We start from the raw sequence: 22,482 nt of genomic DNA, 5'->3' as shown, positions 1-22,482 counted from the left end.
TCTCCTGTTGTGGAGCATGGGCTCTAGGTGCGCAGGTGTCAGTAGTTGTGGCTCGCAGGCTCTAGAGCGCAGGCTCAGTAGTTGTGGTGCACAGGCTTAGTTGCTCTGCGGCATGTGGGATCATCCTGGACCGGGGCTTGAACCCATGTCCCCTACATTGGCAGGCGGATTCTTAACCACTGAGCCACCAGGGAAGTCCCTGTACTACATCTTCTTTATCCATTCCTCCGTTGATAGACATTTAGGTTGCTTCCATGTCTTGGCTATTGTAAATAGTGCTGCAATGAACATTGGGGTGCATGTATCTTTTCGAATTACGGTTTTCTCTGGATGTATGCCCAGGAGTGGGATTTCCGGATCATATGTTCATCAGTGATATTGGCCTATAGTTTTCTTTTTTTTGCAGTATCTTTGTCTGATTTTGGTTTCAGGATAATTATGGCCACATAGAATGAGTTTGGGAGTGTTCCTTCCGCTGCAATTTTTTTGAAACCGTTTCAAAAGAATAGGTGTTAACTCTTCTCTAAATGTTTGATAGAATTCGCCTGTGAAGCCATCTGGTCCTGAACTTTTGTTTGTTGGAAGTTTTTTAATCACCATTTCAATTTTAGTACTTGTGATTGGTCTGTTTATATTTTCTGTTTCTTCCTGGTTCAGTCTTGGAAGACTGTACCTTTCTAAGAATTTGTCCATTTCTTCCAGGTTGTCCATTTTATTGGCATATAGTTGCTTGTAGTAGTCTTTTATGATTCTTTGTATTTCTGTGTCCATTGTAACTTCTCCTTTTTCACTTTTAATTTTATTAATTTGAGCCCTCTCCCTTTTTTTCTTGATGAGTCTGGCTAAAGGTTTATCAATTTTGTTTATCTTCTCAGAGAACCAGCTTTTAGTTTCGTTGATCTTTGCTATTGTTTTCTTTGTTTCTATTTCATTTATTTCTGCTCTGATCTTTATGATTTCTTTCCTTCTACTAACTTTGGGTTTGTTTTTTTTTTTATAAATTTATAAAAATTTATAAAATTCTACTAACTTTGTTCTTCTTTTTCTAGTTTCTTTAGGTGTAAGGTTAGTTTCTTTAGGTGTAAGGTTAGATTGTTTATTTGAGATTTTTCTTGTTTCTTGAGGTGGGATTGTATTGCTATATACTTCCTTCTTAGAACTGCTTTTGCTGCATCCCACAGGTTTTGGGTTGTCGTGTTTTCACTGTCAATTGTTTCTAGGTATTTTTTGATTTCCACTTTGATTTCTTCAGTGGTCCATTGGTTACTTAGTAGCATATTTATTTAGCCTCCATGTGTTTGTGTTTTTTACAGGTGTTTTTTTTTTTTTTTCTGTAATTGATTTCTAATCTCATAGTGTTGTGGTCAGAAAAGATGCTTGGTACGATTTCAATTTTCTTAAATTTACCAAGGTTTTATTTATAACCCAAGATGTGATCTATCCTGGAGAATGTTCTGTGTGCACTTGAGAAGAAAGTGTATTCTGCTGCTTTTGGATGGAATGTCCTATAAATATCAATTAAGTCTATCTGATTTAAGGTGTCATTTAAGGCTTGTGTTTCCTTATTTATTTTCTGTCTGGATTATCTGTCCATTGGTGTAAGTGGGGTGTTAAAATCCTCCACTATAATTATGTTACTGTCGATTTCCCCTTTTATGGCTGTTAGCATTTGCCTCATGTATTGAGGTGCTCCTATGTTGGGTGCATATATATTTACAATTGTTATATCTTCTTCCTGGATTTATCCCCTGATCATTATGTAGTGTCCTTGTCTCTTGTAACAGTCTTTATTTTAAAGTCTATTTTGTCTGATATGAATATTGCTACTCCAGCTTTCTTTTGATTTCCATTTGCATGGAATATCTTTTTCCATCCCCTCACTTTCAGTCTGTATGTGTCCCTAAGTCTGAAGTGGGTCTCTTGTAGACAGCATACATACAGGTCTTGTTTTTGTATCCATTCAGCCAGTCTATATTTTTTGGTTGGAGCATTTAATCCATTTACATCAAGATGGCGGAGTAGAAGGATTTGGATCTCACCTCCTCCCATAAATACATCTACAAATGGAACAGTTCTCACAGAACACCTGCTGAACACTAGCAGAAGACCTCAAAAACCTGAAAGGACAAGAAAGATCTCCATGTAACCAGGTAGGATGAGAGGAAAAAAAAAAAAAGGGAGTGGGATGGGACCCGCGGCCTTGGGAGGGAGCTGAAAAAGAGGAAACGTTCCTGCACACTGTGGGAAGCTGCCTCACTGGCAGGGAGACCAGCTGTGTCAGAAAGTGAGCTTCAGAGGCTCAGAGGAGAGCACCGCAACTGGTTGGTGGCAGGCAGAACAGAGAGAGACTTACACAGACATTTGTGCCACCACCCTGCTCATCGTGGCCTGAGACATGAGTCTGCTGTTATGGGTGGGGCTGGGAGCCAAAACTCGGTGTTTAGAGGACAGACCCCGGGAGAGGAGTGCTGTTGGCTGCATGGAGACAGCCTGAAGGAGCTGGAGCGTGCTACAGCCGCAACGGGGATTGTTTGTGAAAGAAACCCGGGCCACCACAGAAGTGAAACGCCGTTGTTAAGTGGCCCACAAAGGGAGGGGTGGTGCTGCCTTGGTAGCTTTTTTCTCCATGCGCCACTCCCCGCCTACAGGGGTTCAGGGAGAGCGCATCCCAGCCGCCAGCTCAGCAGGCTTCTGTGCCCCAGCTGCCACCTCGGGGCCTCCCACCTCGGTGGCCTCCCATGCCCCAGCTGCTGCCTCGGTAGGCCCTGGGAGCAGATGCCACCCGGTTGCCCACACGCAGAGACAGGGCTGAAACCACAGCTGAGTCCCAGGGCCTGGGCGGCTTAGGCAGCAAGGCTGAATGAAATCTCTCCCCCCTGGCTGCACGAGCCACGGATTTACACCTCCACGGCCGGCTTTGTAAATTCAGCACCTGCAGGACATCTGAGTGGACAACGGGTGCTCCTGTGGCTGGGATGGTTCTGGCTTAGCAGCTGCGGGCTTTGTGGGCACCTGCACATGGGGCCTGGGCTGGGCCAGGGTATGAGCTGGCTCCGTAGCACTCATAGCGGGTCCAGGGGCATGCCTACTGCAGTCCTCGGGCCTGATTTCAGTGGACCTGCACTGGTTGCCTTGTAAAAACAATACCTGATAGATACCAGGGCCAATTGCTGGCACTCCCAAGGTTGAGACCTGGCCAAGGCAGTGCCAACGACAGTGTACTTTGTGAGCCTACACAGCGGGTGACAGGTGACACAACAGAGCACATTCACTGGTGAACATCTATGGTGGAGGAATACTCAGTGGCTCCTCTCCCAATGGGAGAGCTCCAGTCCCACCTAACTCACACGACAGCTCGGAAACACAGCTCAGAAATGGATCTGGGGGCCTCTATTCCAATAGCTAGGGAAGAGACCTGGCCCATGACAACCACATAGCAAAGAGGAGGCCCCGCTCAATGTCCAGTGAAGGCTCTGGTCACCGCAACACTAGTCACACCTATCAAGGGGATAATGGCCAGCACACACTGAGGAAAGAGGTGGCAGCCAGCCACACTAAAAACAGCCCTCGCACCAAAAAATATTAAATCCACGCAGGCTACACAAGGACACTCCCACATAAAAATAGCCCTCCAAGACCACGGTATATAATTGTTTCTCCTAAACTTATGGAGCAAGAGACATAAGTAAAATGAAGAAGCAGAGGAACCACTCCTAATGAAAAGATCAAGAGAATTTCCCTGAAAGAACAATGTAATAGACCTCTTCAGTCTAAGAGACACTGACTTTGAAAAAAGAGATAATGAAAATACTGAAGGAATTGCAAATGACTATTGATAGAAATGCTGATTACTATAAAAAGGAACTGGAAACTATAAAAAGAAACCAAGAAAAATTAGAGAACTCATTTGCCGATATGAAAGCTGAGCTAAAGGCAATGAATAGCAGAATGAAAAATGCAGAAGAATGGTTAAATGATCTGAAAGATAGAATAATGGATATCACCCAATCAGAACAGCAGATAGAAAGCCAAATGAAAAAAAAAAAAAATGAAAGCAATATAGGAGACCTATGGAATAACATAAAGCGTGCCAATCTATACATAATAGGGATCCCAGAAGGAGAAGAAAGAGAAAAGGGATTGAAAATGTATTTGAAGAAATTATGACTGATAACTTCCCAAACCTAACAAAGGAAACAGATATCCAGGTACGGGAAGCATAGAGGGTTAATATACTTGAATAACAGGGTAACCACAAATCAAAAACATACAGTAGATTCACAAAAACCAAAAAGAAGAGAACATAAGCATAATACAAAAGAAAATCATCCAACTAAAAAAGGGAAAAGGAAAGGGATAAAGAAGAAATATAAAATCAATAGGAAAACAACATTTAAAATGGCAATAAATATATATCTATCAATGATTACCTTAAATATTAATGGACTAAGTGCTCCAATCAAAAGACAGAGTGGCATATTGGATAAAAAACAAGAGCTTATAATATGCTGTTACAAGACACCCACTTTAGGGCAAAGGACACGCATCAGTTGAAAGTAAGGAGGTGGAAAAAGATATTTCATGCAAGTGGAAATGACAAGAAAGTGGGAGTTGCAATACCCCTCAAAATTAATGTTGAAAAAAAAGAAAAAAAAATTAATGTTGAAGCCTCCCCTGCAAAAACCAAGGTACCTCAGAATGTGATCGTGTTTGGAGCTAGGGTCTTTACAGAGGTGATTAACTTAAAATGAGGTCATTAGGGTAGGCCCTAATGCAATATGACCGGTGTCCTTATAAGAAGAAGGAATTTGAGCATAGGCATATACAGAGGGAAGACAATGTGAAGACGCAGGGAGAAGATGGCCTTTTACAAGTCAAGGACAGAGGCCTGGAACAAATCTTTCCCTCATCACCCTCAGAAGAAACCAATTCTGCCAAAACTTGGATCTCAGACTTCTAGCTTGCAGAACTCTAAGCAAAAAAAAATCTGATGTTTAAGCCACCCACTTTGAGGTACTATTTATGGCAGCCTTAGAAAACCAATATAAACTCCCAGATTGAAATACAGCTCTGTGTGACTATAAAATATATACTCTTTTTACTGTGTTGTAAGGTATAGGATGATAAAACCCCCAGGACCAAGTTGTTGTTCTTATTATCAAAAAGAAAAATGCAGAGGAAAGAGAAGAATGTTTAAGAAAATGCAGGGTCTAGTTTCTAACTTAAGAATCTATGTTCTTAACCATACTGTACTCTGGCTTTATTTCAGTGCAATGCTTGACATTCACATTTTCCTGTCTTCTCAGTCCAACTATCAGCTTTGAGAAAGTTGAATGGTTTTGATGGTATTTGATAATCTGCTTAACAGTGCTATACCACACCTCCCTTGTGGTAAATTCTGCCATCTTGAAACAAAATGACCACTGACGTAGGTTTCCCAGTGATCATTGTTCCTGAAGTTTTTATAGAACTTAAACTTTGTGTGAGGATTTAGGTCATATGATTATGTTGATTGAGGTCTTCAATTCATAAAACCATAATTAATTAGGAAGGGGAAAAGACATAAGATAAAAGGAAATTTGTCCAGCTAACAAAGTCAGTTAATTCAAGCGTGGAATTTAAATTCATAGCCCCTGCTTAGACTATCTAATATTCACATTTTAAAGAATTTGTTTTTGGAAACCTTTATAAAACTCTCCACTGTTAAAATGTACTGCCATCTGGGGTTTAGCATTTATAAAATGTGCAGTTAAGAGATGCCAAGAGATTCCTCATGCAAACCAGATGGTATAATAACAGCTCTATTTTTCTGGCAGAAAAAAATAGGACTTTGAGTGTCTTGAAACTTATGTGAATAAATTAAGCCCAATCAATACCTCAGGGACATTACAATTTCAATACTCAACTTATCCACCTAAATATTTTCATAAATGTTTTCATTTGGAGAAGAAAAAACAAAAGGGAAGACAATGGTTCTTTTGATTGCTTCATGTTTGTGTTTAAACAATGCTTCTAAGGAAAACACCACCAATGATCTTCAGTGTGGGAAAGAAAGTCTCTGTATTTTAAGAGTTATATATGAGTTTAAATGACAAGCAGGATTGTTGAAATCTCTTTTGAATAGAAAAAGTCCACATCAAATAGGTTGAACAGTTTTATTACAGTGATAAAGAGGAAAAAATACACATGTAAGTGACATTTCTTAATAATCCATATGAAAATGTCTTTACCTCAACAGATATATTTCTCATAAACCCATTCAGCACATGCAGTAGTGTGTTAACGATGCTTGGTTCTGCTCTTGCCTGATTCCTCTAAGTTTTCTGGGTAACAACAGGGCTTTTGTAATCCCCTTTATTTTCATTTACTTTCTGCTATTGTTTTTATTTTCAATAGAGTTCATAATAAGATGCTCATTAGATGAAGTAATCTTGTTAAAAGCAAATGTTCTGCTTGGATATTTTCTTTTTCCTTATTACATAAAAATGTGCTTCCCTACTATACAAGTGAATTTCCTCTGTAATTAGATGTGAGTAGCTTTGAAGAACAAATAATGTCTGCTTTTGAAAGCCAGACCTCTTGCAGTGCAGGGGGCAATCCCATTAATAAAAGTATAGGTTGCACAAGCTGTTGAATTTCTTTCCCAAATAGCAGTGAATGATTTTTCAGAACAAGGGAGAAGTTTGTTTTTCACTTTGCTGGCATTGGTTTTTCGTGGGGTAGACTGGAATTATCAACCACCACTAGTCTTTGTCCCTTCTTTTCCTCTCCCGAAGCAAGGGAACATACAGGATTCTGTTTTATAGATAGGTCAAAGCCCTGGATAAATCCTCCATCCAAGGACTACTTGGCCAGGATTGCATTCATGGTATATGGGACTCCTGTTCAGGCCACTCAGCTATCAGGTAGCCGCTATTAAAGCAGGAGAGGTCACAGAATTATAAACACAACAATGAAGAGTTGAAAATGGCATTGCTCTATGGGATAGAGGAGACCCACTGGTGAGAGAATCTCTCCAAATGCTGTTCCTGGAAGCTCGTTAACCCCGTTTTCTTATGAGTCTTTGGCAAAAAGAAGTGGTGTCTAGGCAGAAGGGGTCTCAGAGTTACATTCTTGGGGATCCTGGTAATAGGCTGAGTTTCTAGAGTTTTAGAAAAACAAAGGAGGAAATAGAGTCTACCCCTCTGAACCTAAGTAGCAACCAGAACAACACAGAAGACACTTGCAGGATGTTTCTCTAAAGTTATACTAATATTGCAGGAGTGTAGTGAGTTGAGGGCAGCAGGGTTGATTCCAATAGGATGGTTGATGAGGGCCTTAACTTGCTAGCTAGTAGAACAATACAAGGGAGGGTCATCACCACTTAAATCTAATCCTCAAAATCTCTGTGTATACGGCAGGTCTTCTCTGACCTTCCAAGCGTCCAGAAGCATACTGTTGGAACAGACTCAAATACTTATTTCCGTAAGAAAAAACAATCAAAAGTCACAATTGCCCCACAATTATCCAACCCCTCATAAGGAATTCGTGTCTACACTATACGTAAATCTGTGTTAGTTATTTTCATTAATCTTGGCCCTTACCATCTTCTACCAATTTTGCTTTCTTTGGGCCTTGGGGAATAAGGAAGTAGACCAATTATTGAGCTATAGCGCTCTCTCCCTGTCCCCTAAGCCACAATCACACTACTTCCAGTTTGTAATACCATGCTTTATAGTCTGTAAGGAATTTTTAAAATCTCATTTCACCCTTATTCCTGTAAGCTTAGGTGATGATGATAGGATCATGAGCAATTTCCTCCAATTTTATCCACAAAGAAATAGAGACTCAAATAGATAGTATAACTTGTCCCAGACCATATGGACTCTAGGCCTTCTAGCTCCAAGTTCAGCCCTCTTTCTCAGCCTCATCTTGAAGGGGTGAAGTAAGGAGGAACTTCAGATTCATAAAGATTTGTTTCTGCTTTCCCTCTCCCTCCCCATCCATTCTTCTCTCAAGGAAAAGTTTTCCCAAGGAAATGCCAGAGGGTGCCAATATCTTCACCATAAAAAAAAAAAAAAAAAAGCTCAGTTTTTTAACATTTCATAGGAGAGTTTAAGTCCAAGTCGTAAGTACTACTGGAGTTGAGAAACTCTTCCTTCTCCTCTTTGTCTTGCATTTCCAATTCTTATTCCCCTCCTCTATAATTGTTCTGTCCTCCTTTTCCTTTGCTTCTACCCTAATTCTTATCATTCTGCTCTTCTCATCATTGGTATCATTATCATTAATATCACCATCATCATCTCTGTCTGGCAGCAGACTCCTTGTTTGATTGGCACTTAGCATTCTATTACTGTAGAATAGAATAGAATACTGTATAATAGAACAGAGTGTTCTCTTCTATTAATCCATCTTTGAGAAGCCCTTTCTCAGGTTACATAAGATTTTCTATTTAGAGTACATTAGTGAATGCAATTGTGTCTAAATTAAAGTGGCTCATGCAAAAATGATAGAGCAACAGTGTTACATTGTTCTCAAAGTGCCCACAATCATGTTTGGATATTTCACTTTCTCTAGGCTAAAAAAATTCCTTTTTTTTTTTTTAACAAACAAATAATGCTGCCTTCCAGGCTTTGCTTCTACAGCTTCCACTGTTGTTCTCATAGAAACCAAAAAAAGGAACACACATTGACCTTTAGAGCTAATTATTGTGAGGAATTTGCATATGAAAGCTTTGTACTATTTCAGAGTGGGCAGATAATTTATCTTGGACTAAAGACTTGGACAAAAAGAGATAAGAGGAATAAACAGTCACAGACTTCAAATATATACCTTCCTCACATCAGTTACATGGACTATTATCCAAGCATATTAAATATTTTATAACAATATGGGAAATATTTATGACGTATTAAAGAGAAGAAAAATTACAATGCAAAATGGTAAGTATTTGATGATGAAAATGATGTAAAAGTTATATCACAAGAGAACATGTGAACAGTTAATCAGCTGTATAAGGATGATGGTTTCTAATTTTATTGCAGTGTCTTCAGAGAACATGATCTACATGAAGCCTATTATCTGATGTTTGTTGAGGCCTGCACCGGTTCTATTAAGTGGGCAATTTTTATAAATATTCTCGTGTGCTTGAAAAGAACATGCATTTTCTATTGAGTGCAGTGTTCTATATAGGATTGTTAGATAAAGCTTCTTAATTGTGTTCAATTTTTTTATACCTTTCCTAATCTTTAGTCTGACTGATATATAACATTAAGGAGTTATGTTAAAATCTCCCACTCTGATTGCAGATTTGTTCTTTCTCATTAAATTCTACTACTGTTTGTTTTCTCTATTTTAAGGTTATGCTATTAGGTACATACAAGTTTAGGAGCATCATATTTTCTTGATGAATTGTTCCTTTTATCATTATGTATTATCTCTCTTTATCCCTGGTAATATTTTTGGCTTAAACTATTTTTTTGTCTGATATAAATATAGCTGTACCAATTTGTTGTTAGTATTTGCTTGATATAACTTTTACATTTTTTACTTTCAGTTTTTTTTGCAATTTTATATTTTAGATGTCTGTTGTAAATAAGACATACCTCAGTCTTCTAACTGGTGAATTTGGTCTGTTTACATTTATTTTGATTGCAGATAAATTTGGACCATGTTTTTGGTCTTATATTGTGCTCTTTATTTACACTAATTTTTCTATGCTCTTCCTTCTTTCCGTAAGGTGGAAGTTTAAGTTAAGGATTTGAGATCTTCTTTTCTAACACAGGCATTAAAAACTGCAAATTTCCCACGAAAGTTTTGTTTTAACTGCATCCTGTAAATTTTGCAATGTTTGCTTTCATTTTCATTAAGTTCAAAATATATCTGATAAAAATTTGTATCTAGAATATATAAAGAACTCCTATATAACTCAATAATAATAAGACAACCTAATGAAAAAATGAGTAAAGAATTTTTTTAGAAGATGTTAGAATGGTTAATAAGCACATAAAAAAACATGCTCAACATTGTTATTCATTAGGGAGATGAAAATTTAAACCACAATCATACCACATCACACCCACTAGGATGGCTGAAAATGAAAAGACAGATAACAAATGCTGCAAGGACATGGAGAAATTTGAAGCCTCATACATTGCTGATGGAAAAGAAAATCGTACAGTCACTTTGGAGAGCAGTTTGGCAATTTCTTAAAAAGTTAAATACAAATCGTCATGTAATTCAGCAATTCCATTCCTCGGTATATACCCAAGAGACATGAAAATATATGTCCACACAAAGACTTGTATGTTCATAGCAGCATTATTCATAAAAACAAAATGTGGAAACAATTCAAATGTCCATAAACTGTTGAATGAATAAAGCCAATGTGGTATATTAGTATAGTAGAAACTATTCAGAAATAAAAAGGAAGGAAATATTGTTACATGCTATAAAATGGATGAACCTTAAAAAATTATTTTAAGCTGAAAAAAAGCTAGACACAAAAGACTATACATTGTATGATTCTATTTGTATGAAATGCCTACAAACAGCAAATCTGTAGAGACAGAAAGCAGATTAGTAGTTTCCTGGGGCTGGGAGTAGGAATGAGGATTGACTACAAATTGGCATGAGGGATATTTGGGGGGTTATGGATATGTTATAAAATTGGATTATGGTTGTTACCAAACAGAAGTTGGGTCTGCTCACCCTCAGTGCAGCAAAGCCAATCTACTGAAAATACAGCATTTATTGCAGGGTGCCAAGCAAGAAGAATGGGCAGCTTCTGTTCAAAAGACCCAAACTCACCAATGGCTTTCAGGGAAAGGTTTTTAAACACAGTGTAAGGGAGAGGGTTGCAGGGTGTGCGATCAGCTCATCCACAATTCTCTTATTGGTTGATGGTGAGGTAACAGGGTGATATTTTGGGAATCTCAATCATCAACCTTCTGGTTCAACCTTCTGGTCTGGGGTCTATGTGCTGGTGGTCAGCATGCAGTTAACTTTTTTCACCTGGTGAGGGTTTTAGTATCTGCCAAACAACTCAAGGATATGGTTCAGGATATTATCTATAGTCCTTGAGAAGGAACTAAAGGCCCTTGACTTTGTTTTATGGCTAAACTGTTATTATTTTGTTTTGCTTGATGGTTTTTCCTTTGTTTCTGTCTTTTCTCCCTTCTCTGATTAAGTTTGCTCTTTAGAACTCGGGGAAGGCCTAGGAGCCTACAGCTTTTCTGTAAACAAGAGGTGGGGGACTACAGCTTTTCTGTAAACAAGAGGAGGGGGTCTGTCCCTGGGAAGGCCCCACAGGGTCCTGCTTGGTTTCATGGTGATACAGAACTCTAAATTTAGTAATGATCATTGAATTGTACACTTAAAATGGGTGAATTTCATAGTTTGTGAACTATACCTCAATACAGCACTTTAAAAAATAGACCTCTCCAGGGAGCTAGACTAGTTCTGAGTTGTTTTGAAATTATTTTCTACATTCTGTGCCTAGATGACCAATATTACATTCAGGACTTGTTAAAGGACAGAAAAAAAAACAGTGCCTCAAAACATTCAAGATGAACACAGCAGTCCTCGGTATTCAATGTCATGGCCATTCCAGAAAGAAAAGGTCTAAGTTCAGTGCTGTGAACCTTTCTGGCTGCCTTCCATGGAGGGAGGTTGGAATGAGCTTTGCCCTGGGCTGACACTCTTCCTTGTCACTTATTAACAAGCTTCGTAGGAAGGCTGCTTCACTGACATCCTGCTCTGCCTGGAGAGTGATATTTGACAAAGCTTTGGTGAGCAGAAAAAATGTCCACTCGCTACCACCAAGCTGCTAGTGATAGCTACCTGGAACTTCTGAAAGAGGCTACCAAGAGAGATCTGAATCTTTCTGATGAAGATGGCATGACTCCCACACTCCTGGCAGCCTACCATGGGAACCTGGAAGCCCTAGAAATAATCTGCAGCAGAGGGTAATATCAACCTGATGGTTTTGATTGGAAACTGTTTATGGTAGGGTTTTGCAGACAGCAGCAAGAGGCAGGGAAAAAGTGAAAATACTTTGCTTTCTTTCTAGTCTGTGTAAAAAATTGTCTTTTTAGAGAAAAGGAGAAAATTCTCCAGAGTTGCTCTCTTTTCACTCTGAGAACCGGCACCATGTGTTGGCTGATCCTGTATGAGCCACACACACACAGATCCTGAACTCTAAGGCACTATTATTTGCCTTGGGGGAAGATATTTTAATTCTGTGTCTTTAAAAATCTTTTCCGGGCTTCCCTGGTGGCGCAGTGGTTGAGAGTCCGCCTGCCGATGCGGGGAACACGGGTTCGTGCCCCGGTCCGCGAAGATCCCACATGCCGCGGAGCGGCTGGGACCGTGAGCCATGGCCGCTGAGCCTGCGCGTCCGGAGCCTGCGCTCCGCAACGGGAGAGGCCACAGCAGTGAGAGGCCCGCGTACCGCCAAAAAAAAAAAAAAAAAAAAGGGTGCCATGTTTTACAGGCTTTTGGCACATATTGTGCCAGGAAATTTGAACCACTTTATGCTTCCTCCAGCATTGTTCATTTCCTCCCACTCCTGCCAAAACTGAGTAGTAGTATTCTTTTTATTTGTTGCCTATCTGATAGGCAAATAGATGGTGGTGCGTTGTTTTCACTTGCATTTATTTGATTACTAGTGAGTCTAAATATTCCTTGCTATGTAGAAAAACATTTCTTGAAAGAGTGATTTATTTTCTGAGAACAACTCCAAAAAAATCAAATCAACTTCAAAAGGAGAAACTGAAATGGAACAGATTCTCAGAGTAATTTAATATAAGCAAATTGCCTATTTTGTGACAGTAACAGCAATCCAGCTCTAAAAATTATTGCCCAAATGTACTAATCTACAAAAAAGCAAGGGCAAAATATGATTACTTAAAATCTTTTCATTGAGTTTATCTTTTGGGAAAAAAAGGATAGGAAAAAAGTCAAATCAAAATTTTATGAATTTAGCTGAAGGAAACGATATATGGAATAACATCAGTATCGGACTCAGATCATCAAATGAGTTTGTGACTATCTGGACAGGTATGTGTAATGGTTCTATCAAGAAATGTGAAGGATATCAGGGATTGAAAGACAAAGACTGATTTTAGAAGGACCCCCAACTTGTCAATAGTAAACATTTTGATTTAAGTTGCACATTAATTTGGAAAGTTGTCTGTAAACAGAATTTATTTCAAGTGGAAATAGCTTAAATGCACCAGGGAAACTCATGACTGTCATCTTTAAATTTGGAATTTTGTGTTTCTTAAGAGAAGAACAGTCTTTGGGGTCACCTCAGATTTTCTTCATGTTCTTCCTATCTTGAAGGATCATTTAAGGTCCCTCAGGATGGGAAAATTCCACTATTTTATGACCTGAAGCATGTAGATTTAACCCAAACTTTTTAATACCTCTAACATCCTTACCACAGTTCACTCCTCTCAATAATTTCTCTTTTAACTTACCCAATCTAATTTCAGGCAAACTTAATCCATATGTTTAGGTTTACAGTAATGTCTTAGATGTTTTACAATCCCTCTTTTATGTCTTTTGAGTGTGGTGTTTGGTTAAAATAAATAAGAAGTGAAACTCCATCTTTGGGGGTGAGGTACTGTGCTCCCCTAAGATATACAACTATTTTAAGGTTGAAAGAGGTTTCCTTTGATCCGAGACAATTAAATCAGGAAAAAGGCTGTGCAACAGAACTGTGTTATTTAATATATTTGCTTTCCTTAGATTCAATTTTCTTTTCTTTCCTTCCTCTTTGAACTTATTTGCCTTCCCTTATCTCTGGTCACACTGAAGTATACTCCTGGTGCCACAAATATGTAACATCACCTATATGTGCGTCTGCTTACACTGTTCTCTCTGCTCAGAAGGAAGTTGCCAACTGCCAGCTTATGGCTGGATCTAGCCCACAAATGTGTTTTATTTGGACTTCACTGTATTTTTCTCTTAAATTTGAGCCAACATTTAAAAATCAAAAAGCTTCACATGAAATTCTGGATTTCTGGCTTTGTTTGGAAAATGGAAACTCTGGCAATATTGTGTCTGCTTTTATTCAAGGTAGCAATCAGCCACAGCTGATCAATGTCTATTCTTTTAGATGGAACTTGCACTTAATTATGACTTTGTTGAAAGAACAAACCTGGCCCCATTAAGTTACTTACATTACATTCTTGGCTTCTTTAGGTTGAGTTTGAGACATCTGCTATGAGATATGGATGATATAAAGGACAAAAGACACAAAGGACAAAAGACACAGGTTTTGCCCTCTGAGACATATTATCTAGTTGGGGGGCAGGGCATATTTGACAAATTAAGACTATAAATGTTAAAAAGCCACAAGAGTCATCGCAGTGCTGCAGGAATTTACTAGATGGGTGTGAGAAAAAAATAAATATATGAAATTAAGGATTTTGAGTTTAGAGACAAGGGAAATGGTAACAGGTAAAGTTTATTGAGTACTCATTCTGTACCAAGCACGTTTCTAATGCTGTATGTATGTTGACTGATTCACGTAATAGTTCTATGAGTAGGTAATATTATCCTAAATTTATAGATGAGGACTCTGAGTCCTAGAAAAGTTGAACTTGGGGCCTCACAGCAGGTAAAAGGGAAAAGCTGAGGTGAGTTAACGTAAGACCATATTGTGTTGGAGACCAGTAGACTTGGAGGCAGGCCTGATCCAAAGTGTATTGCCCGTGTACTGGTGGGAAAATCAATTACGTGCTTGGAGTCTTATTTTACCCCTCTGATAATTCTTTTCTTCTCTAAGAGAAAGATGGTGCTTGTTGGTGGTGGGGTGGGGGGCAGAGAATGTGTAAGTGCTTTGTAACCAAAAAGCATGAAGAAGCCAAGGATTCCCATGGAGGAATTACAAATCTGATTCACCAAATTATAGGACACTGGTTGGGTCACCTTAACTAGTACAGCTCTCAACCTGCAGTGAGCCTAACCTGGGGATCTTGTTAAACTTCAGTTTCTGATTCAGGAGGTCTGGGATGCGGTCCAAGATTCTGCAGTTCTAACAACTTGCAGGTGATGTTACTGCTGCTGCTGCTGCTGGTCCAGGGACCAAATTTAAGGGACAAGGAATGGAAGGGCCACAGTGCATTAACATGCCAGTCACAAGGGCAGGGACCTTCTCTCCTGTTTCCACCTGATACCAGGAATGTTAAGAGGCCTTCTCAGGCTCTCTCTCCTGCCATCCCATGGGGCCAGCCTGGCCAAAGTTTACTGAGATCCTGATTTTGGAGTCTAGACTAGGGCAAAGGAAGAGGCCCTTTAGTACCTGTATTATCAGAGTTCTCAACAGTGGCTTGGGGTCAGAGCCATAGTTAATAAGTTATTACTTTACTTTTCATTTGTGCCTGTTTGTAACTCAAGGCCTCACAGGAGAAGGGCAAGGGGTGGGGGTTAGAGCCTGGGGCAGGATTCCAGTAGATATTCATTCCTCAAATCTTTTTTATCTACCATGTACCCGATTCTGTGTCAGGCATGGGGTCCCTGGCCATAATGCTGTCTAATAATGCCCCGAATTCTACCTTAAACCATTGCAGAACTACTCATAATTATGTGGAAATAAACTGAGGAATCAATAGACTCTTTGTACAAATATTAGTTGTATTAGACACTGTTTGCTTCCTGCCCAGTATCCATTCTTCTCTTCTTTTTTTGGAATACATGTTTTTTAAATTACTTAATTTATTTATTTTATTTATTTTTGGCTGTGTTGGGTCTTCGTCGCTGCGTGCGGGCTTTCTTTAGTTGCCGTGAGCGGGGGCTACTCTTCGTTGCGGTGCGCAGGCTTCTCATTGTCGTGGCTTCTCTTGTTGTGGAGCACGGGCTCTAGGCGTGCAGGCTTCAGTAGTTGTGGCACGCGGGCTCAGTAGTTGTGGCTTGCAGGCTCTAGAGCTCAGGCTCAGTAGTTGTGGTGCACGGGCTTAGTTGCTCCGCGGCATGTGGGATCTTCCCAGGCCAGGGCTCAAATCCATGTCCCTTGCATTGGCAGGCGGATTCTTAACCACTGCGCCACCAGGGAAGCCCCATTCTTCTCTTCTTTCTTGCTGATGGGGAACCAGTTTTGTTCAGTTTTCACTTCCCTACCTGTGACTCAGAGGAGGGTAGCAGTGGTGTACTGGAACTGAAACTGAGCAAGTGGGCTCATTGCCCACTGTGCAATGGAAAGACCAAGGCAATGGTCTTTTGCAGAGAGAAAAGGCTTTATTGCGGGGTGGAAAACAAGGAGACAAGAGGCACTCCTTTAGATCTGGCTCCTTGACTGGCATTTGAATGGAGTATTTATCTTGGAAGTAGGGAACAAGAGGGGGAGGGTGCTCAGAAATGATTGATGGAAAGTAAGTGCAAGTTTCAACGTAAGTTTCGAGAGTTCACAGGTTCCCTGCACAGGCCAGACAGTCCTTCATGCCTCTTCATGGGTTGCATGTACAATTTCAGAGGTGGAGGAGTCCAGTACATAACATGCAGTGGATTTTCAGCCTGCGGCATTCAAAGTGTGCTCTCAGTCATTCTAGTCCCTCAGTGCGCCCGCGTGATGCTCATGCTCAATTGGAGGGGCTGTCAGCAAGTTGTTTGCATATCTGTGGTTTCCCTGATACTCTGCGAAACAAGCTTGGTGTCCTCCATGTTACGATTTTTGTTTCTATCTTGTTTCTACCTTAGGGACCAAGATCCTTTAAGGTACAAGGTATAGTTTCAGAACCAGCTCTTACCAGCTCAGGAGAGATGACTGCTAAATTTTAGGAAGTTTGAATCAGATAAACAATCCATTATTAAAAATAAAATTATATAAACTTAAAATTTAATAAACTATATTAAAAAGGTAATACTCAAAACTTACTACTTTCTAATTATTTTACCACATTTTACTGTTATCTTTGCTCTTAAGATTACGCACATCTATTAAATATCTGTGTGGTGGGAATACTTTATACTCAATTGACTGTGTACCTCTTCCAAATTCTGTGTCCAGTAATGACACATTAGGAGCTTGAAATGTGCTGTGGTGGTGTGTTTACACCACAGAAATTGGCGCATGCTGTATAAATCAGAGCTTGATTTCTATCCTGGGTGAGCTGGTTGTTAACATTTACCAGCACACCACGGGGTAATGCTATACAGGGGAAAAATCTAATTGATTTAAGATAAACAAGGTAGCTCTATTTCCTTTCCCTTAGGCACGTGGCCCAATTCTGGCCAATGAGACAAGAAAGTTGCTCATGTTGGGAGTTTCTTAGAAAGCTTTTCTTGCTTCTAACGAGGAGATACAGGGTAGATATGGGCTCTTTCTGTTTCTGGCCATGGGATGTCTGGATGTGACATACGTGGACGTTCAGAAGTTATCTTGTAACAGTGTCAAGGCAGGATTAACATGCATTTTGTTCTTTTGATTTTTATTTTTTAGACCTCATGTTCAGAGAAAAAAATTAGCATGTATTTTTTATATTTTCTCTTCTAGAGGGGATCCTGATAGATGTGACATCTGGGGAAACACTCCTTTACATTATGCAGCCTCCAATGGTCATGCCCACTGTGTCTCATTTCTGATCAACTTTGGAGCCAACATCTTTGCCCTGGACAACGATTTACAGTCTCCACTGGATGCTGCTGCCAGCAGAGAGCAGAGTGAATGTGTTGGTCTCTTGGATAATGCTGCCACTGCCCAGAACATCATGAACCCCAAGAAGGTCACCAGGCTGAAGGAGCAGGCTCAGAAGAATGCCAGGAGGCAGATCAAAGAGTGCGAGAGGCTCCAGGAGAAGCACCAAAATAAGATGGCCCGCACCTACAACAAGGAGGAATCTGGGACTCTTTCTTCTTCCAAGGGCACTTTCTCCAGTTCATCCCTTTCAAATGTTTCTGCTTCCAACACATTTGGGTCACTGTCTAAGGGCATTAAAGACACCTTTAAATTAAAGTTCAAGAAGAACAAAGATACAGCAGAGCCGTTAGGGAAGGAGAGAACAAGTGGGCCGAAGAATGTGATGGAAGTGTTCAGAGAGGAGGACGAAGACCCCTTCTCAGGGGACTTCAAAGAGAAGCTCCAGTTCTCAGTAAAGGCGGACAGCTGTGTGCAACACGAATCCATTCTCAACCGTCCAGGTCTAGGAAGTGTTGTTTTTAGAAGGAACAGAATATTGAGCCCTGAAGACATCTCAGACAGCAAGAGGGAGTTGGGGTTGAAAATGCCCAGTGAATTGCTTCAGAGACAAGGAGGACCTGAGGCTGATGAAGAGGGAGCGGAAAACCACCATGAAGATGATCTGCCTTGGGATGAGGATGAAGTGGAATGGGAGGAAGATGTGGTTGATGCTACTCCCCTGGAAGTGTTCTTGCAGTCCCACTACCTGGAAGAATTCCTTCCTATTTTCATGAGAGAGCAGATTGATCTGGAAGCTCTGCTGCTTTGCTCTGATGAGGACCTTCAGAGCATACAGATGCAGCTGGGTCCCAGGAAGAAAGTCCTTAGTGCCATAAACAGAAGGAAGCAGGTGCTACAACAGCCTGGGCAGTTGGTCGACACCAGCCTCTGATGGAGTGTTGGGTCAACTGGGTGAGTCTGCAGCAGTGGCGTGATGCTGTGGCCCACTGGAAACATTTCAGGCATTGCCCACTCTCTACCCAGTACCAGACTACTGGGTTTCTAGGGTTTTGGAGGTGTCCATCTAAGAGGCCCAAATTCTACTCTTGAGAAATACTCTATACCTGTCCACATAAACCGCTAATGAGAAACTCAAGGAGACCTGGGAATAAGAAAATGACATTTCTCTTCAATTATCTTTTTGATATTTTTGAATACAGAAAGGGTTAAATGGATGACAGAGAAGGGAAAAAACTTTCTTCACTTTCCTAACTCTGGATTTAAAATTATAATCTCTCATCACATTAGCTGCTGCTTAATTTCTGATCCTCATAACTAGGGATTCGAACTCCAGTTCTGTCCTTAGCTCTATGACTTTACCTGTTGGTGGAGACTAAAGTTCCTCCATTGGCCCGCGGCGTGATGCCCAACTTAAATGTGTCTAACCCTTCAACAGATGTTTACATGTTCACAAGTAATAGAAATGGGTCTATAGTACTCCTGCCTGGGAACAGAGAGAGGATGGCAGGTAGAGAGAGAGAAGAAAGAAACGGAATGTAGGGTACCTGTATGGACTGAATTTGCTCCCTCCAAACTTCTTATGTTGAAACCGTAATCCCTAATGTGACTGTATTTGAAGATATGACCTTTATTGAAGAGCTGATTAAGGTTAATTGAGGTCATAAAGGTGAGGCTCTAATTCCATATGACTGTTGTCCTTTGAAGAGGTAGAGACACTGGAGATGTGCACACACAGAGAATAGGCTATGTGAAGACACAGCAAGAAGGCAGCCATCGGAAAGCCAAGGAGGAAAGCCTCAGGAGAAATCAAACCTTCTATCACCTTGATCTTGGACTTCCAGCCTCCAGAGCTATAAGAAAATAAATTTCTGTCGTTTAAGCCACACAGTCTGTGGTATTTTGTTATGGCAGCCCTAGCAGACTAATACAGTGCTTAAGCAAGAGAGTCAGGGAGGAGAGAAAGAAGAATACAGAAAAGAACTCTGGCTTGTTAGATGATGTTTCCTAAGGGTAAGTGCCTCCTGAAACTTAAAAAAAAAAAAAAGGAAAAAGAAATCTAGGTTCTCTGTAGGGAAAATTCAATTGTAAAAGTAAATTTTACCTTTTATGCTTATTATATACATATCTTTTATTTACTGTTGTCTATCACCATTTCTGCACGTCTGAATACATGTAGGTTCTACAATATAAACTGTCAACACTAATACTGCTGCTGATGTTATTTAAATGGAAATCCCAAATTTAAGTTGAAACCCTACTTGAATAGCTAAGCTTCACTGGATTTTTATAGCCAGCCTTGCATTAAATGGAATTTACCATTGATTATGTGTATAATATAGAAAAAGCTTCAGCATGCTTCCTGATTCACAGCTGTCTGTGTTACTTTAAGAGGCACCATGGAGGATACAGATGCTTAAATCTGATGAACAACTGGCACATTCTTCCTCAATGAATGGATCAAAAAGGTTGTCAGTCATTGAATAAATATGTTACACTAGGGGATGATTATGTTCACAAATACTGCATTTCATTGTTCTGGAGTAAACTGCAGTTGTACATGAAATAATGTACATGAAAGCAGTAGTCACATAGAAGGCACTCAGAAAAAGTTTGTAGTGTCTCAGTCTTTCTCTATTAGTATGTCCTTATTGTAGATGCCAGGATCCTCTCTCCAAGTAACCCCCAGAATCTGCCTAATGAGACACTCATTGCTAGGACATAGGAGAAGTATAAGCCCCTAGGAAAGTACTACTGTTAACAAAAAGGATGCTTTCCAGCAGTGCTTTGTACATCATTGTCAGAGGTAAAAATAATAAAGAAAGCCTGACAATGTATTCTAGCAAATGAGAGGTAGCATAAAGAATTTTGAGCTGGCAACCAGCAATGCTACTTGGAAGATGATAGAATAGTAAATGGAAAGGTACTCTTAGGGAAAATAAGAAAAGACAGGCCAGCAAAAACGTTACTGGAATTCAGCATTATAGGATTTAGTCCTGCTTCATGGGATTTGATTATTTCTAGTTGGAATTTGTCCATGTTGCCCTACTGGAGGGGTAGCAATTTGCTCAGAAATATGGGAAGGCGATGTTTGCGCAGCAGGACTGGACGTTCTCACCAGGACCATCCCATTGGACTTTATGTCAGTTCTGTGATGAGATAAAGGGATATGAATTTGAAGAACACCTCAAGCGAGTACGTGTTCTGTGGGTTTTAAAACCTCACATGAAACTTCCTTAACATTGCTGGATTAAAAAGGAGAGAGCAAACATAATCCCTTTATATAATAACAGTGAATAACATAAAACACAGTGAGGCCAGAATGGGTTGTTAGAAGGTGTTGGGGTTTTTTTCTCCAATAGTTGCATTTTATTTTTATTAAGGTATCCCAGCTTATAGACTCCATAGGCTCACCTACCATTCTCTGAATAACTCCTGTTCCATTTAAAGGGTAAATACTGTATTGATGATTATTGCAAAGACTGGCTTAAAGTGTATGAACCAAACAGGATTACCTTTGGTCTTACATATCAAGGAGCAAAGGAGTTAAATTAAACAGTTGCAGCTCCTGGGAATTCTCCTATGCCCACTTCCCTAGCAGAGAAGCTAGGTTCTGCCCTACTACAACGTAAGCTCCTTTAGCACAGGGAATTTGCTCTGTCCTGTATTCACTGATACATCCCTTGTACCAAGTGCCAAGCCATCACACAGCAGGTATTCAATAAATATTGCTGAACAACAGAATGTGATGCCTAGGCTGAAGGCGGGATGCAGATTACTCTGGTCTGTTGATTCCTATGATTCTGACCGACTTCAGGGGTTCACACGGCATTTGAGGTGGGTGGGCAATGTGAAATGGAAAAGAGTTAACTTTGAAAGGCAAAAAACTTCTTATTGCAACACTACTCTCGATCCATTTCCTGCCCTAACTCTAATATAGTTGGAGAGAGTCATCTGTGCTCTTTCGTGTGAGGACTATTTCTTTTCTGTTAGCAGCCTAGCGTGAGTTATTGTAGGGACTCTTATGAATGAAAGAAGAAATCTATGAACAAATTAAGGTGCTTTTGATAATCTCATCGTCACACACCCTTCTCTACACATCCTTAGAGTCGTGACCATTAAGATCCCCAGAAAGACTCCATAGTCACTTGAGGTGTGCAGAGCAGATCACGTGGGTACTTTGTTCTAGCACAAAGGCTAGACAGTCTGGCAAACGTGATAAACTTTTGGGTAAGCTACCTACAGCATGAAGAGGACCTGCCAGGAGGAACTTGGGTAAGAAAACAAAGCAAAATAATATGCTTCTCTTTGCTGCTGACTTATAACCAGCCTAGGGATTGGAGAGAGAGTATTTAAATGGGTCTTTGACAGGACACGGACAACACAGCTCTGCTAGTAACCCAGGGGACCTGAGGAAAGCATTGCTGCAGCTCAGTTTTCCCACCTGTAAGTTGAAGAGGTTGGACTGGATGATTCCTAATGGCCCTTCAACACGGATACTGTCGGGCACACCTGTAGATTTTGCCTACCCAATATACAGCCCTCCCCCTTTTTGGTAAGAGACCCCTTTCCTTTTGTTAGCTAATGTGGTCAGATGGGCTGATTGCACCACTGACTTCAAGGAGGGGCATGTGACCCAGGCCTGGATAATAGGGGAATTAGATCCCCCTGGATGATGCAGTGGTTCAGGGATAATAAGCATATGGGCCTGACCTGGCCAAACAGCATATTCCATTTCCTTTAGCCACTATGTTAGTTATGCATATGGGCATAGGCCCTAGATGGTCCGGTGTGTCTCCATTCTGAGACTTTTAACTGTTAAGGAAGAGAATGTCTCTTTCTGCCAAGGGTGCTGAAGAGGACAG

At 40.3% G+C, this 22,482-nt stretch overlaps 1 protein-coding gene across 1 annotated transcript; it reads left to right on the top strand.

The window, feature by feature from the left end:
- Nucleotides 1–11,696: 11,696 nt before the first annotated feature.
- Nucleotides 11,697–22,040, top strand: ANKS4B (ankyrin repeat and sterile alpha motif domain containing 4B). Its single transcript, XM_082857974.1, has 2 exons — nt 11,697–11,945; nt 17,477–22,040. The coding sequence occupies exons 1-2, from the start codon at nt 11,782–11,784 to the stop codon at nt 18,549–18,551; spliced, it is 1,239 nt and encodes a 412-aa protein (XP_082714100.1). The 5' UTR covers nt 11,697–11,781; the 3' UTR covers nt 18,552–22,040.
- The last annotated feature ends 442 nt before the right edge of the window (nt 22,041–22,482 follow it).

Source organism: Leucopleurus acutus (assembly GCF_964270905.1).
Source record: "Leucopleurus acutus genome assembly, chromosome: 16".
NCBI lineage: Eukaryota > Metazoa > Chordata > Mammalia > Artiodactyla > Delphinidae > Leucopleurus > Leucopleurus acutus.
The sequence above is the reverse complement of the archived record's forward strand: the minus strand, read 5'-3'. Positions and strand labels throughout refer to the sequence as shown.

Bases quoted from the DNA above. Each gene is read 5' to 3' on its own strand.
- ANKS4B (XM_082857974.1), top strand. From the start codon at position 11,782: ATGTCCACTCGCTACCACCAAGCTGCTAGTGATAGCTACCTGGAACTT. The intron at 11,946-17,476 runs GTAATATCAACC...TTTCTCTTCTAG, and splicing joins GAAATAATCTGCAGCAGAGG to AGGGGATCCTGATAGATGTG.